The sequence below is a fragment of the Mytilus trossulus genome, chromosome 3 (assembly GCF_036588685.1).
Source record: "Mytilus trossulus isolate FHL-02 chromosome 3, PNRI_Mtr1.1.1.hap1, whole genome shotgun sequence".
Lineage (NCBI taxonomy): Eukaryota > Metazoa > Mollusca > Bivalvia > Mytilida > Mytilidae > Mytilus > Mytilus trossulus.
The window spans coordinates 76,017,381-76,036,596 of NC_086375.1; the positions used below are offsets into that span (position 1 = coordinate 76,017,381).

Here is a 19,216-nt window from a genome sequence, read left to right on the forward strand (position 1 = left end):
AATACATTTAATGTACTAAAGCTTCGAAAATGTATAAAAATAAAATTAAATGAAATTCCGCGTTTGTCGAATTTACGTCATGGCAAAACACGACGTCATACAAATGGACATTTTTAATGGAAAGATTATTTCGTTACGTGTACGCTTCAAATTCGGATAACATTTAATTAAAATAAAGTTTTTTAGGTAGTGCTATTTCATTTAAGATTCCGTAGTGTTTATCGGACATTTATGTTTTTTAGAAAGTCAAGAAGGCGGCGTACTCCTTGTTACGACTTGCCATTGTGCTTTTGATGGTAAATATATTTAGTAGCCATCAACAAAAAAAATGTTTGTTAAATATTCCAAATGTTTGGCTGAAGAATTATAAAGATTAAACACATTTTTTCTAGAGGTTATTTATGTGTAAACCGGGGCTCTTACTCACAAACTCATCATAAAAGTCTTATTTAGTTTGTGAGTTAATCACATCAATAACTTCTAGAAAAAAATGTGTTTAATCCTATAATAAATTAGAATCTTCGTTCTTGAACATAAAGTTTAAAAGTAAAGAATACATCTTCCTAATGCAAAGCTCGGATTCCTTGCACGACTTTGGCTAACCTGTTTTATCCTTTTAAGTTTATATCTCTTCATCCTTTTGATAAGCTTTTGGTTTTTTTTAAATATTTTTTGTCTCGAGCAACACTGAACTTGAAAAGACATTGATTGTCGAAAATGCGCATCTAGTGTAGAAACGTTGGTACCGTTTATGTAATTTCTTTATTATAATTCATACATATTATGATGTACAATGGAGATTAAAAATATAACTTTGGAAATGCACAACCAATGCACCAAAATTCAGATCTACTAAGTTGGAAAATTAATTCACGATTGTCCTTGCTCTTTGTCATTTGCTGCTGATATTGTAAGTTCTGGTAAAAAAAAAAACTTCGCCTACCAGGATAAAACACCAATTCTTATTTATCCTAGACGTTAAAACACACAAGTACTTCTTGATTACAAAAATGGATTCAGCATTCAATTCACGAACCAATAATATTTGAATTGATATTTATTTTCCTTGTGCATAGATGTTAGTATAACATGAACAGTTATTCATTCTAGAGGATTTAGTTTAGGGAAGTCTACATTTATAATCATATAAAAATTTTAATCTGTCCACATCTTAATATTTCAAAATTATGAAGAAAAAAAAATTGTTCAAAACAAAATTAGTTCTTGGTCCTCCCCCCCCCCCCCCCCCCCAAAGAATGATACAATAAAATGATATCTGTAACCGTAAATTTCCACCTGAAACTTATTAAATTCACAATTCTTTTTGACTGTATGTAGATTCGCATGGCGGGCTTTTCATGCAAAATCGGTGACGTTTAGTCTGTTAACCCATCTGTGTTTTTTTTTACTTTGATTTGTCTTCTTAATCGATTTGTGAGATTGAATGTTTGAAAACTAATGTCGCCTTACTTATTTTCAATCTTAGCCTAAATATGAACGATATGATGAATGCACCACTTGGTCGACTTATTTTCGCATTTTTTTCATATATTATGTTTTTTTCACTACCTTATTTAAATTGTTAGATTTCCGAATCTTATCTTCTGCATGAACATTAAAGGACAAGGTACACTAAAGGCCGTAGTTGACCCTCTTTTTTTGTCATTTTTTTTCAGGAAATAAACGAAATTATAATCAGAAATAATTTGCACACATCTGTTCTTTAGTAGCTCATGCGGATTTTAATTTTGGGTAAAGCAGAAACCTGATTTTGGTGGGTTGCTTAAGTTCTCTAATTTCGTCAAAAGATAGGAAAATGTTGATTTTTGGACTGAAATTCTTAGTTTTTAAAGGTCTCCGCCAACGTGAGCCACAGAAAAGAATGGTGATAAGGATAGCATTCAAACGGATTTTTTTGATAATGAAAAGTAACTATTGGCTCACGTTTGCGGAGGCCTTCAAATATGAATAAAACTCTCTCCTAAAAAAAAACAACTTCGCCGTAATATTAAAATCTATTATCAAAGAAATTTTACAAGTGTTCTGAATCTCTGTTCATATTTACAATCAAAGTCGTGAAATATAAATACATCCTGTAGAATTGTAACCACTCATACATGCTTCAAAGATCTTCATAAGATTCTGCGTTCCAGCTCTTCGACTACGTGTTTGTTTTTTGTTTTGAAATGGCTTGGGAGTATCTGACGGACTGCTTTCAATGCTTCGAAAGATGCGATAGAAAAAAAGTCAATACAGGATTGCTATCATACAGTGCTGCATTAAAGTATTCACGACCAGAAGCTTTTAACTTTTGATTTAACGATTTTGTTTTGTTTTATTAGTTTTGCATTTTTTCTTTGCGTTAAAGTTAACAATGCTTTGTACGGTTGGACAGACGACTAGATATAAACGATTTTCTTGCTTGTCGTTTCCTCTGTTAAAACGAAATACCATTGTTATTACAGGAATGGGATGTAAAATATAAAATGACCGATGAAAATAGAATTTATGTAAGTTAAGCGAGTATTAGCATCTCTTAACTATGTTACATTTAACCTGGCATTTAGGATACCACTGAAACTAGATGGTCTGATTCATATCTGGACCTTTTTTCGTGAAACTGACATAGCTAACTACGTAAAACTATATAAAAAGATCTTTGACAAACGGGACGAGTTCAGGTGCCCTATTATCAACTTTCCGTTTCTTTGTAGTTGCATACCTTCTGTCACATAGTATGGCGTTTATATTTATATATATATACATATCAGTTGATAAGAAATGCGCGTGCTTCTGCATGATCACACATGGAATGACTACAATCTGCATTCAAATACGTTATACGGTCACCAGCCATAACTCACGAGACATTAATACATCAGAATAATCGTCTCATCTGCAAAATTGATTATATCATATTTTCTACCATGACTATTTTATCGCCCGACAGGTTAATACATGTATAGCAGAGGATGCTAATCTTAGTGACTTTCCATAGCTAATGGTTTACTTTTATAAACTGTTACTTGAATGGAGAGTTGACTCATTGGCACTCATACCACATCTTCCTATATCTACTAACTTAATTTTGGATATAAAAATAAGAAGATGTGGTATAATTGCCTTTGAGACATTTCTCTATCAGAAACAAAATGACATAAAGGGAAAAAAGCTATAGGTCACGGTATTGCATTTAAAAATAGACAAAGCCCCTTGTCCATATGATTACTTCAATTGTTTTTACTTTAGATAGATATAGGAAGATGTGGTGTGATTGCCAATGAGACAACTCTCCATCCAAATAACAATTTAAAAAGTACACTGAACAACAAGCTATAAAGGGCCCCAAAATTACTAGTGTAAAACCATTCAAACGGGAAAATCAACGGTCTATAATCTATAAAAAAAAAACGAGAAACGAGAAACATGTATAAATTACATAAACAAACGACAACTACTGTACATCAGATTCCTGACTTAGGACAGGTGCAAACATTTGCAGCGGGATTAAACGTTTTAATGGATCCAAACCTTCTCCCTTTTTCTGAAACAATAGCATAACATCACAGTATTTATTTAATGTATTTACGAGATTGAAACATCGACAAACCGTCATGTTATCCTCTGATTTTTCTGATTAGGCACATTTAAAAAAAAAATGTGTTTCATTGCTCTCACTTTCACAATTGATTTGTTCTCCCAACTGTATTGATTCGAACGCCACTGACGAGTCAAATGTGGATCAATCTGCGAAATAATAAGCACTTCCCTGGTATCTTTGGTGCCTTTAAAAAAACACAGATTGCAGTCTCAAAAATAACGAACTAAACTTGTATGACTTTTATCGAGAACTTGTTTTAAGCAAGTTCGATTTTCAGTTTCAAAATAAATAGCTTTCCATAACACTAGTACATAGTACTAGTAATGATAGTAAGTAAGTAAGTAAGTAAATGTTTATTATAGTGACCTGTGTAATCACATTTCAATAAAGTACAAATATATTACATACACAATAAAATACACCCGACCCATTGGGTCTATAAGTCACTTTCAAATAATAAAACATAATTCTTTTATCACGGATTTCAAACAAATTAATGAAAAGTAAGATTAAGCTAAATTTCAAAATGATTAATTAATAATGAAAAATTCAAACTTATATAAATAAATAATTAAAAATGAATTGATAGAGTATCAATTAAGAAATAAACAAGAATGTGTCCCCAGTACACGGATGCCCCACTCGCACTATCATTTTCTATGTTCAGTGGACCGTATAATTTGGGGTCAGAACTCTAATTCGGCATTAACATTAGAAAGATCATATCATAAGAAACATGTATACTAAGTTTCAGGTTGCTTGGACTTCAACTTCACCAAAAACTACATCGACCAAAAACTTTAACCTGAAGTGGGACAGACGAACGAACGAACGGACGGACGAACGGACGGCACAACGGACGAACGGACGCACAGACCAGAAAACATAATGCCCCTCTACTATCGTAGGTGGTAGAGGGGCATAAAAAAGCAAAAAACTATAGGGATCAATGTGCTTGTTTTTGAGATATAAGCCATTGGAATTTTGGCGGGAAAATGTTCTCTCTTGTCTTTTCATAGCTTTATCATTGACCAGTTAAAGTTTTCAAAAACTATTAAAAAATAAGTAAAATTTTATAAGACTTTTACAAATGACTTATAATTATACACGTAAAAAATATATAAAAAGAAAAATGGGGGTCTATGGGCAAATTTCTTAAGCCATTCAAATGGATTTAACCAGAGGATTTCGAAAATGTGACAAAAATTCCAAAACATGACTAGCAAACATCCTTAATCATGCTCATTATGGATACGAATTGTAAACAACGTGTAACCGAGTTATTGTAGCATTGATTTTAAATAGAATATATCAAAAACGATCATAACAGACCAATAAGAAAAATATCTAGCATTGAATTTGTCTTTCCTTCCAGATCATGATAAAGATAATGTTTTGATTTCATGCAGTGATATCACACGTCTTACTTCTGACCATGCAATTAAAACGAGTTTGTAACTGAGATTATAGATACCCTGCTTCAAAAGTATTAATGATACCAGCAATGTATCTAAATGGCATCAAATTCATATCATGTGTAACAAATATATTCTTCTTTCTTGTATAGCAGACTTGGATTTTTTTCATGTTAGTAAACATTGCCTTCAGAAATATTGTGATGTGATGTATTCAACCAGTGGCGTTATCAACATGTGGATTATGAACAATTCTAAAGATCTACTCTAAAAGGCTCCAGATTCCCTCAGTATTGGCAAAATCAAAAGGTCATCAAACAAATGGATAACAACTGTCATATTTCTGACTTGGTACATGCATTTTCTTATGTAGAAAATGGTGGATTATACCTGGTTTTGTAGCTTTAAAAAAAATCGGTGAAGAGGATATCATGAAAATTCAAGACTTTTTAGAGGATAGCTTATTTTTTTGACTGAGGTTGGTTGATATTCTAACAGACAGTTGGTATTCCAATGACATTACTGGTGTGTCCCTACTGGCTAACTTGTAGTGTTTTTTCACCCTCATATTAAACAAAAACTGTACTTATTCAAAGATAATATGACAAAGTATTTCGCAAAGTTCTATTTCAGTTTCAGAATATCATTATAAGGTCATTTTTATAAATTTCCTGTTACAAAAATTTGAAAAACTAAGGATTTTCTTATTCCTGAGACTACCTTAGTCGTATTTGGCACAACTTCTTGGAATTTGGGTCCTTAATGCTCTTCAACGTTGTACTCGTTTGGCTTTAAAACTTTTTTGATCTGAGCATCTATGATGAGTCGTATGTAGACGAAACGCGCGTCTGAAATATTAAGTTATAATCCTGGTACCTTTGATAACTATAATCAGATATATTGATTATGTTTTGATAGTCAATATGTCCCACATGTAAGTGAGTGGTTGTATTTTGAATATGCCAGTAAACGTGATCTACTAGCAAGTCGGCTTTAAATCTTGATCCTTTATTTGTTGACACAGATGAGCGATTTTAAACTAGAACCTATGACAAACTTGACGATGTCAAACTCTGTCTGTTGTTCATGCGATTCCTTTTTTTGTAGGATTTTTCTAATCTTCTTAATAGGTTAATGAAATTTGATTCTGTTGTCGCTAATTTTATAGCACATATGTTCTTTTCCTTCATGTTTAGAACATTTGTTTTCTACCTCAGGCATATATTACCTTAGCTGTATTTGGCAAAACTTTTAGGAATTTTGGTCCTCAATGCTCTTCAACTTCGTACTTTATTTGGCCTTTTGAACTTTTTTGGATTCGAGCGTCACTGATGAGTCTTTTGTAGACGAAACGCTCGTCTGGCGTATATACTAAATTTAGTCCTGGCATCTGCTATGAGTTTATTTTCATATTTTATGACATTTTTCAAAGGCAGAAAATGTTCTCTTCTTTCACATAAAACTGTTGTACTAACATTCTTCAAACAAGACCAACAATATTTTGAAATTCAATTTGCTATAGACTTGACTTATGTTGTAATATTGTCTGTTTATCAAATGATAAAATCATGATTCCGTTTCAAAGTTTTCCATTCATATTATGCTTGAATGTTTTGATTGATGTCAATTAGGCCTTTTGTATTTGACAAATATTGGGGGGAAAAAGGCGTGACCTAGACCTAATAGACTTATATTCAGTGTCCACTTCACAAATAATACAAAATGCTCTTGAGTTATAGATACAAGATGATGGGGTTTCTTTTTATTTTACTTTAGTCATCGTGCTATAATTATGTTTATTTGATGTTATATCTTTTGACGTGACTGGGTATACATGCATAATCCATTGGGTGTTTTAACTTTAAACTCCAGTCAAACCTGCAAAGAGTAAAATCACCAAAATACTGAACTCCGAGGAAAAATCAAATAAAAGCCCCTAATCTAATGGCAAAATCAAATGATAAAACTCATCAAACGAATGGACAACAACTGTCATGTTCCTGACTTGGTAAAGGTATTTTCAAATGTAGGAAATGGTGGATTGAACCTTTTTTTTTGTTTTTAGCTCCTTACCTCTCACTTGTACGACAGTCTCATCACATTCCATTATATTGACAACGATGCGTAAACAAAACAAACAGACACAATAGGCAACATGCTGGTACTGATCTGTGAATCGGACACAAAGGATTTTTACATATTTTTTTCTATTTTGTTACTCTTGTATTTATATGTATGTACTTTTTGCTCTATCGGGAGAGTTTGTACAGTATGCGGTATGTTTTATGAACGCCAACATTTTTTTGTTGACGTCATAGTCAAATCAACTATCTATATACTACAACTTTTTGCTGATGTCTTTATTTGAATAATTTGTCTTGAAGGCTTTTCTACATCAGGAATAGATAACTGTATTCCGCAAAACCTTTTGGAATTTGTGGTCTTCAGTGCTCATCAACTTTGTTATTTATTCGCCATATTAATCTTTTGTTTTATTTCAACGGCAGTGGTGAGTCTTTTGTAGACGAAATCAGCGTCTGGCGCAAATTCAAAATTTCAATCTTGGTATCTTTGATGAGTTTATTATTTGTTTGCTGATTTGTTTAGACATGTTTGTTCTATGTTATGTGTGTAATGAATTATTGCATAGTTTGGGCTGCTGTCTCCAAATTATTGTGAAAATGACCTACCGCCCAATGTGGTCAATGTACTGAACCTATAAACATACAAGTTATACCACTTTCCTTGAAAAATGTTTTCCACTTTTTCCGTTGATAGAAAACGTTTGATTTTGTAAGTTTATATAGACTTCCCCTTTTTGAATTTCCATGGAGTTTGGTATTTTTGTAATACTTTTTTTAAAAGAGATTTGAAATAATGTGCAAAACTGTCAAAAATATGTATAAAACAAGATAGATTGAATTCTTAAACAATAAAAAAATAGATATCAAAGATTTATTAGAACACAAAAACAACAATAAAGGCGAAGTAAAACATGCTGCTTACATTAAAGAGCTTAACCAAAGAGGTATTGTTGTAGTATTGGACTATAGACAGAAATATCATTACTCGTTTTTTTATGTATATATATCCAAAATGAAATGTATATTAACACTACATATGTTCATTTAACAAACGAATCACAATGTTCTAGGACGGAGGTTATTCGTTTTATAAGGATTGTATATAGAAACGAATGTGAACAGAACAAATACAACATCATACAACTTTGAAGTTATATATGTGGGAATTGAATTATCAACAATTTTTGAAAAAATAAATAGAAAAAGATGGCCAATTCTCCAATTGAAAATGGAAATTAACAAGCACAATTGTTTGGCGGTAGCCTGAGTTATCCCTCCTGAGAAGGGAATTTATCAAACTTTTTTTGTAAATAGAAAATAAGTTTAAAAAGCCATTTTTATATCTGAGGTAGTTCCATTTTGGGTTGCAGTTTTTCCAATTAAGATTGTGGTCACATTTCGTATACTTCCGCGCTACCTATAACTAGTTGTTCTTAACAAACTAAATAACATATATATACACACATATATATAGGAAATAAGTTCTAATACTGTCGTGTATGTTGTTTTTAACAAAATAATCGCTAAGATGTATACGTTATAATAATGACATTGTACTAATTTGATGAACTATACGATCGCAAATTGCATCAATTCACTTTTATATCCATGCATCATATACCAGTAACTGGTTTACAAATCGATTAAAAACTCTAGTTCCATAAACCAATTATGCTGCTATGCTATGAACGGTGATTTTACCACTAATAATGTTCGTGTCAGGTTATCAGCTGATATTCCAGAAGTTATTTTTAACTTATGCTGTAAAATCCAAGCACGTTTGTTTTCTTCATTGGATATAACAGTGACACATCTGACAGTGAAGCCTCAATAGTCTGGTATTTCTCAAGTCTCACAGCCATGAAAAAATAACTACTCTCGAAAACCTCCTTCTGTTTGTGCTTAAAATTCACCCTTTTGGTAAATAAAGTTGTGTTTCCTCTTTTCATTGTGTGTATTATACAATCGTCAAACGTTTTATGGTTGGATTTCATTTGTAATATGTTGAATATTAACATTATTCCTGTAGAAGGAATACTTAATCCATTAGTTTGATCACATATGATATCTCCGGTATTGCTTTTCCATCTTAAATGGTCACCTAAAATAACAGACAATAATTCAGTTTATCTTATCCGAGTTTCTATCAAAGACATTTATATTATTAACACTGTGTTTTGATTAGTGTTTTTTTTCTCTCTCTTTGTTTCTATGAGTATCTAAAATCGTAAGAACCTCACGAAACATCAGGATTTTTCTGTTGACGGCAATGATACAGAAACACAACAACACAAACACCAAAAAGACATGGATAGGTCAGCATACAATAAAGGTTTACATAAAACATTTTTATTATTTCAAGAGGATAATCTCATGAATAAAGGCAACAGTAGTATACCGCTGTTCAAAACTCATAAAACCATGGACAAAAAACAAAATCGGGGCAACAAACCAAAACCGAGGGAAACGCATTAAATATAAGAGGAGAACAACGACACAACACCGAAACGCAACAGCACACAGAAACGGACCAAGCAACAGACAATACACCACGAGAATAACAAATATAACATCAAAACCAAATACATGAATATGGGATAGACAAGTACCGTGCCACGTCTTATCTCAAAAATAAGAGAAAACAGAAACGACTCAACGTTAAAATGCAACACACACACAGAAACGAACAATATTATAACAATGGCCATCTTCCTGACTTGGTACAGGACACTTTTAAAGGGAAATAAAAGTGGTGGGTTAAACCTGGTTTTAAGGCATGCCAAACCTCGCACTTTAATGGCACAGTTAAATATAACATTAAAATGAAAACAAAAAATTACAGGACTACAATACAAATAAAAAGCAGAACATATTAGACAAAGAAAAGCATGATCAATAGATAACAAAAAGCATCAGGTTTAAAATTCAATACGCCAAAAACGCGTCTAGTCCACACGAGACTCACCAGTGACGAAAAAAATACAAAATTGTACAGCACTGAAGATCAAAAGTTGAAAAGGTTTTGCCAAATACGGCATTGTTTGTATGCACAGGATAAGAACATTCATATTATATAAAACAATTCACACTATTGCAAACAGTTAATTTTAACAAATGACACGCTTTGGCGCAGTTTTCAACTAGACATGTTTGAGGGAATCGGACACGTTTGGGGGAAAGGACACGTTTCTGAGTGTTACATATATACACACATATAGATAGAAAATCACTTCTAACAATGTCGTGTATGTTGTTTTTAACAAAATAATCACCAAGATGTATACGTTATAATAATGACAATGTTCTTGTACTAATTTGATGAACTACACGTCCGCAAATTGCATCAATTCACCTTTATATCCATGCATCATATACCAGTCAGTGCTAGTTTTCTTGATGGTCCTCAAAATAAATCAAATATACGTTACATACAGTATACAAAACAACATAAGGGGAAAATGTAAACACAATTACTGAATATAATCTTGTTATACATGTCATTTTTTTCACTACTGTCTGATACCAAATATGTTGGTAATATATACAGCTGTTCTGGAATATCAAATCTTTTATTCCAATCAGATGCACTATTGTGGAATATTATTTCCAATCTAAGAAAATTACAGTATTTGTTTAGGATAAGGATTATTTGTTCCAACATGAAAATATATTACTAATATAGTTATGTTTATAACATTTTTTCAGAAAGAATTTCTTCAAGCAGAAACAAATATTTCTTTGTCAAAGTAACTCATAACCACCATTATTTTTTCATTCTATATTAATAGATTGACTTAAAAAGAAACACCAATATTAAGTTTTAAAATTTTGTGTTGCTTCATAGTACCAACTTGATATGACAAAATAACGAAATGAATATATATTGTCCTAAAACACAGAAAGGATTCATAATATTGACATTTTACCAGAAATTCTAAACTGACGGACAATACGGTGTATCAGCCAATGAATCACTAGATATAGGAAGATGTGGTGTGAGTGCCAATGAGACAACTCTCCATCAAAATAACAATTTAAAAATTAAACCATTATAGGTTAAAGTACGGCCTTCAACACGGAGCCTTGGCTCACACCGAACAACAAGCTATAAAGGGCCCCAAAATTACTAGTGTAAAACCATTCAAACGGGAAAACCAACGGTCTAATCTATATAAACAAAACGAGAAACGAGAAACACGTATATATTACATAAACAAACGACAACTACTGTACATCAGATTTCTGACTTAGGACAGGTGCAAACATTTGCAGCGGGATTAAACGTTTTAATGGGCCCAAACCTTCTCCCTTTTTCTGAAACAATAGCATAACATCACAACATAGAAAAACATACGGTAAAATATCAATTGGCAGACTTAACTCAATCAAAAAACGTATGATTAGTATGTTTTGGAAACAGAAATAAGGAAAGCCTGTTACTTGTTCTTAATTTCATGAAATTCAAATTATCAAACCATACCTTTTATGGATCTAGGATTCAGGTAACAAGTTCCACTTCTATCTGATTTATCTATGGTGGAATTGTTCCTATGGAATTCAAATGACATCTAAAAATAAACATTTTAAACGTGATCACATGTTGATAAAAATAAATAAACTAATAACAATACTTTAAAAACTAATAAAGAAAAAACTTCCTCAAAAAATAACCTGCATTACGAAATCATTATTCAAACAACGAAATCATTGTTCAAATTACCTGCATGCTTAAAGTTGTGTAATTCGCGATAAAAACTGAAAATGAAACAAGACATGTTGTGTTGTTTGAAAATTTAAAAAAAAAGAAAATTTTCAGCAAAATATTCCTCCTTCAAATAAAAACCCCCGATAATTGTAATTTCAGATTCACGACAATAGTTTATGATCCACTCAATGCCATAAATAAATGTAACAGTAGTAAACCGCTGTTACATACATACAAACGAACTATTTGATAACAACTGCCATTTTCCTGATGATCTGAAAAGTGAAGTAAAAGATACCACATTAAATCTTATTAAAATGATAAAACAAACGATCGAAAACGAAAACGACGTAAAGACAAAGAACAGTTTGCAAAACACAACATAGAAAACTAAAGACTGAGCAACACGAACCCCCTTAAAACAGAGGGTAGATTTCAGAAGGATAAGCAAATTAAAAGTATAAAATAGAAGTCATTGTTCGTCAAAACAGAAAAAGGCTAAACGAAGCAAGTAAAGTTGTACATGCAGGGTATACTTTGCGTCGAGTTGCTCTGTTTGGAATTCAATAAAGCATAATTCCACAATCATTGAAAATACAGTAGATGTACACTTTAAACATTATCGTATTCCGTCTATTTTGTTAGGAAGACAAAATAACAGGAATAAGATATAATTTCCCGATCATTCAAAATCAAATATTAAGTAAAATTGGAAGGATTAGAAAACTATTACCATGAACTTACTTTGAAAAATCTTGTCGTCAACTCCCGGTTAATAATTCAAAATCTTGACGACAAAATATCAAATGTAACATACTTTATTGTCATTTTGGGATAGGGGTCAAATTTCCAGGATCTAAAATGGGTTTAAAACAAGATATGCTGATAATACAAATTAATATAGATGTCGAAAAAGTTTCGTAATCAGAATAAAAGGAAAATGAACTTCTTTTATTGAAATTAATAACTGTAGGAGGAGAGAATTTCATCATGATAATTAGCCACGATGAGAATTAAAATTATTAAAAAAAAAGAGTACCGATATAATTTCTTTGCTCACGACATGTGTTCTCTTCATGATTTCCCATGACCAAAAGTTTTGAGAGGCATTTCATAGCAGACATATTAAACTTTCCTATGTAAAAAAACAATCAAGCACTTCTAAGCCTAAGGCCTTATCGTGGAAAAGTGTTCAGAAATTGGTCAGTTGTTAAGTGCATACGATACAGTTCCGATCTTACAATGATATTTTTTGCATACATGCTATTTCTAACCTTTACATTTCAATTATTTAATAAATAGTTATCAAACGCCAGACGCGCGTTTCGTCTACATAAGACTCATCAGTGACGCTCAAATCAAAAATATTTATAAACCCAAACAATTACAAACTTGAAGAGCATTGAGGATCCAAAATTCCAAAAAGTTGTGCCAAATACGGCTAAGGTAATCTTTGCCTGGGATAATAAAAATATACCTTTATGTGCTACTTTTAGGGATTAAAGGGGTTATAGACATTAACTAAAAATGTCGGTTTTGTTTTACATTTCTATCTATTGGATAGACACACTTTACTTTTTTAGTTCAACAAATAAAGCGGATATTTGTAAAACCTTTATGAAAATTTTCTGTAAAAAATATGTTTCACAATTCTTTGGAAATAAGTGATTTTTAACAAACTCGGGATTTTGAGGTATATTTACAAAATAAATAAAAAATCAGTATTGACTTTTTCATTAAAATTGTTGCAAATAATCTTCATATGTTATCAGACCTAATGCCACTTCAATGAAGGGGGTTCCATGTACTAATTTTCGAATCAAATAGTTCAAATCATACAAAAAAACAGTCGAATTTTCACGATATGTCACAGTTTGGCGTCGTGACATTTATATTTGATGTTAGCACCGGCGTAACTTTCTTTGTAACTAAATGGTATGACTTTAAATGAATAAGTTGATTGTTTTTATTTAAGTCAGTGAAAAAAGCTGATAAGCAAAAATAATTATAACATTACAAATGTGAAAATTGCTTATCTTATATTATTTTATATATAGATTCCAAATTGTATTCTATAGATAAAAATCAGTTTTAGGAGAAGAGGCCTTATTTCAGATTATTTAATACAATATATGTGTTTTCCCAAACGTTATAGCCATTTCAATATCTTGAAATCAATATTAAAAAAAATGCATTATAGAGTGAGTTAAATAATAAAAATACTCCTAATCATAAAAATTTGAAGTACTTACCAACTGCAATAACAAAGAAATAGCAGGAAACATTTTTTTCATACACATTTGTAATTTGCTGTCATTGCAAGGCAGAATTATTATACTGTTCATCATTTGTTCGACTTGACCATCAGTTTCAGGTGTGTACCCTTGGATTTCGAGCAACAGGATTAGGCATCCAACAAGAAGAGAGAAAGCTGACAATGTTAGCAGTACAATTGCAACTTTATGTTTGCTCATATGATGTTTTTGGATCCATTGATGGAAATATTTGTTTCTGTCGGTTTTGAAAAGTGGTAAATAATTATCCATTACTATTTTTTAGTACAGCTTAATATTACGGTTAAAATCAGGTTTATCAATTGAGATAGGAAAGCATAAATTTGGGGGAACCCTATCTTTTTAAAACTCTAATGTACAACAAAGAATGTGACCCAAGCGGACTTTTTCTGAGTATCTATCTACATTTAGACAGAATTTATAGAAGTGTTGATTTTGAAAAACCTCAGTACCGACTAATGTTGTGATATCAAATAAGGTAGTTTTATCTTAACAACGTATTTACCTGTAACACATCAGGAAGTAAGTGGATTTCAATGAATGCACTATTACTCATAACATTGCAGTGTATCAGTGTATTTTGATATTCATAAAGGAAATTAATCACAGTATCAATTGTCACGAACATATGCTTGATTTGTGTTTCGTTACAAAGTTAAATGTTCATAATTAACTTGAATAAAACTATCATTGAAATGGTTATAATTATAAACTTCTTAACCGTTCTGTTTACAAAAGTTTTCAAAATACTTAGGATTTTCTACACCAGGAAGATTACCTTAACTGAATTTGGCAAAACCGTTCTGTATTTTGAGTCGTCAATGCTTTTCAACGTCGTATTTCATTTGGTCTTTTAATTTTTTTTTATTCAAGCGTCACTGATGAGATTTTGGAAGACAAAAACGCGCGTCTGAAGTACAAAATTTTAATCCTGGCGTCTATGATGAGTTTAATACATACTTAAAGAAAGGAAATTGAGATTTTTGTTTATAATAATTATGGTAGCCGATACATTATGGAAAAATTAATAGACATTTGGAACCTAAGTTTCATAATATTTGACAATTTATCGACGGGGAATTTTAAAAAGAGCATCATTAATGCATATCATTATCGAAGCACTGGCTACTGAGCTGAATCAGATAATACATTTGAGTATGAAATTTAGAATGAAAAAGGGTAATTTGTCAAGAGAATTCGACCCGAACAAAGAGTAGAAATTGGCATAATTGGGGAGTGAAACACATTTACCGATGCCTTGTTGCTTAACATGTAGCGTTTGAACCAAGGATTCTCAAGAGTAAAGTTTAAGTCATCTCTTTATAATTTTTGCTGGCGCCATCATAATTTGAAGGACCAGAATGGAATATATTTGTCAAATAAAATTGAGAATGGAAATGGAGAATGTGTCAAAGAGACAACAACCCGACCAAATAAAAAAACAACAGCAGAAGGTCACCAACAGGTCTTCAATGTAGCGAGAAATTCTTTAAATGTGTCTTAGTCATAATTCCGTCTTCCTTTCATAGTAATGCCGTTGAGATACATACGAGATGACACTAGTGAAACAGGAATATTATCGGTTCGAGTTTATATTCACCAATGCAGTTTTTTTAGTAGTACGAACTGTTGTAATTATGTATCTCTAGGTACAGTCAAACTTAAAAAACAAATCATAACATCTAAAAAAAAAGTTTTAAGTAATTGGTGGTAACACACTCCTTGACTTAATAGTTTTCCGAATAAACATAGATTACGGGCATTGAAATCTAAATAGTTCCCACATAGACGGTATAGCAAACGAGTTGGATATCTGAAATACCATTATTTTTTTGACTTTTTTTGCTTTGTGTATTATTAATAGATTTATTTAAATTTAAAGTCAGTTCAACATAGATCTTGATTTATCAAAGCCGATTTATCATCAAGATATCATTGTTATTTAATTTTTCTATGAAGTGGAACTAATTAACAACAGAGTTTTACTGAATTTTGCCTAGAACTGTGATTCATTACAATACAGAATCAAGTCTCCTATTCAAGATGCGCTATTATTGCCAACTCCTTTGACATGAAATTAGCTTAGTTATCTCATTATATCACCAGTTAGTGAATCTCTTTTTTTTATAGTAAGCGATCAAAATCAGCTGTATGTTTATTCTGCCACTGTGTTGCGCATGAATGCCAAAAAAATTGAAATATATACCGTTTTGAGATACTTTAAATTCTTTTAAAACAGTGATTGTTTTGAGTGTGACCTACCGAATTAGACTATTTACCGGATTTGTTATCACATAAGATAGAACGACGTTTTCCTTATGTTAGTTCTACATAGGGGAACCAGTCCAGTACAAGCTGTTCTTGGTGACCGGTTTCTTTGAATAAACCTAGGTGTTGCATCTATAATGCTGGGACCAATTGTGATTTTATACATCATGCACATAATTTTGATGCCATTATCTCGTCTTATTTTTGCGACTCGAGCATGGCGTCTATTCATGATTTACTACGATATGACATACTTAGCCCCTCTTTCTTATTGTTGTGATGATGGAACATAAACAGCAGTTGTTTTTTTGCTTTTTGACAGATGTTATATACATGGGTACTCCAATTTAGGTCTGAGCTGATAGTTACCCCTAGATAGTTTGCAGCTTATACTTTCTCAATAACATGGACATGTAGGATGCAATCTTTCATAATGGGATTTTTTTCTTCTTTGCCAATTGTCATCACATTGTATTTATCTTGGTTGATCTTTATGAGCCATCGATGTACACAGTCTGCTAGCTTATTAATATATTTGTTACGGGTTGAACTCCTTCTTGCATGTTCATGGTTTTGTAAACGAGAAGAGTGGGACAGAGGCTTGAACCCTGTGGTACACCTGATTAAACATATTTGAAGCCATATATTACTCCTTTAACCACTTTTGATGGTTGTTTCTCCTTTTGAAAACTAAAGATCCATCTAGTATTTTTTGTGGCTTTTATTCTACAATTCCATGGTTTATGGTTCGAAGTTGAGTACAGTACTTTGAAAGCATTAAAGAAGTCTATAATAACGCAATTCAAGTCATTCAGGAGGAGGGCTGTGCATGAGTTGCAGCAAATACATATGCAATTATATTTTTAGAGAGTGTATAGGACTGCTGTTGCGTGATATCTGTCAACTTCAACCAAGATTTGGATAGACCTCTAAAATTTGAATTAACATGGAACCGAAGCACGCATTTTAGAAGAAGATTACCCTACAAACTAATCAATTATGGCTATTTTAAGAGTTCATGCGATTCCCTCGGATGTTTTATTTTTATCTCGATTTGAATCTTCATAAATAGTGCTGCTTTTTATTTTGAGAATAAGTAATTTTATCATCGATAAATGGCCTAATAAAATCAATGATTTTGATGACTTAAAAATTGTAATGAATGTGACTGAATATCTTGGAATAATGTATTTTTGAAGTTTTGAGTATCCACATATTAAATTGACACCACTGTTTGAACAGACCATAACAATAGTTTCCTAAAGAAAGAATGGTGTTGAAAACTTAAGAAATATGCTGATTCTACTGTTCATGTGTAGGCGTTTTTGGTGCAATTTTGTTAGCCTGTATAAAGAAGAGAGAACTCCTCTTATGTTAACATACCAAACGAGAAAAGGATGAATTTGTGATTTTTAAAATCGTTCGTGAATGTTGAAGGTGTATTTGTGGGATTTCCATGTTTGATTAGAATTCATAATTCTACGTTATGCAATCCAAATAATGATAAATTTCCCTCAGTCTGCTTAAACAAGTACATGGTCAGATCTTACCTCACTGATAAAATGAATTCAACAGAGCGGAGTGAAACAGATATAATTTAAATTAGAATGCGACATTTTTTATCATCTTTTCTCATATTCTTTTTCTTTTGTTGAAATACTTACCAATATAACGATTAGAATCGTTCCATTTTATTTCATGTTCTATATATTCACTCTTCAAAGATGATTAGACAAAAAGACTAGAAGCAAGCTATTAAATAGATTAAAACATAACCACTTGTGTAAACGAAATGAAATGCATAAACCATCAAGGGTGCGATTATAGTAAATTCAACTCCATATAATGATTCACTTTGTGTCTTTTAATCATTCTACTCTTGTCATTATCTTTTCTTCTATATTTCAATTATCATTTCTTATTGTTGTTTCTTTGTGATTGTTTTTTTTTTGGGGGGGGGGGGGGGGGGGATTCTATAGATTCTGTAAGAAAAGGTTTTATATGTGTCTGTTTGTTTGTGTGGGTGTGTTGGTGTTTATTAACACATTTTGGTTTTGATGTATTGTTTTATATATATTGTAAAACTGTAGGCGTAGTATTTGCAATTAATTGTACAAAATGTGAAAAAAAATATATATGTAGGACAAACGGGTGATACACTATATCAACGGATGCTATTTCAAAAATATGAACAAAGAAAACAGAAGATCCATATATATATAGATTCTTACATTGGATTCTTACATTGGTACCAGTGGATTATCGGATTTATCCAATCGAGATAGTTAAATTATCAATTTTAAAGTCCGAGCCGCTTCGGCGAGGACTTTAAAATTTATAATTTAACTATCGAGATTGGATAAATCCGATAATTCACGAGTAACTATGAAAGAATCTGTTTCTCTAATGATTAAAAAAAAAAATTTTCTTTTTTAGTTAACCGAAAATCCCCTTCGATTGCCCGACATTGCACGAAGTTGTCGATTACATTAACACCTGTTAGCATATATTTTGATTCATCCAGTTAGCTGAAAAGGTCATGACCCTTAAAATCATCCAATGATGTTCTGAGATCACCGGCAACCACACGTTGATTAAATTTTTTGTTATACAATGGTTTCGGAAAGCGATAAATTTCCATAGAATTAGAGAAAAATATATATATAACAATACATCAAAACCAAAACGTATTATATATTCAAATTTATATATATGTATATGTTTTGTTATCGGGAATGTCTTTTTTTGTATTTGTCCTTTTGTTTACCTTGGAGTTATCAGTGTCTTGTCGATGCCACTGCTGTTGGACGTTTCGTCCCCGCGGATATCATCAGCTCAGTAGTCAGCAC

The 19,216-nt window shown here is 31.8% G+C and overlaps 1 protein-coding gene across 1 annotated transcript; it reads right to left on the minus strand.

The window, feature by feature from the left end:
* Positions 1 to 8,005: 8,005 nt before the first annotated feature.
* Positions 8,006 to 11,680, minus strand: LOC134709730 (uncharacterized). The gene is made up of 2 exons (XM_063569876.1): positions 11,581 to 11,680; positions 8,006 to 9,201 (listed from the first exon to the last, which is right to left on the minus strand). The coding sequence occupies exons 1-2, from the start codon at positions 11,666 to 11,668 to the stop codon at positions 8,852 to 8,854; spliced, it is 438 nt and encodes a 145-aa protein (XP_063425946.1). The 5' UTR covers positions 11,669 to 11,680; the 3' UTR covers positions 8,006 to 8,851.
* Between the last annotated feature and the right edge of the window lie 7,536 nt (positions 11,681 to 19,216).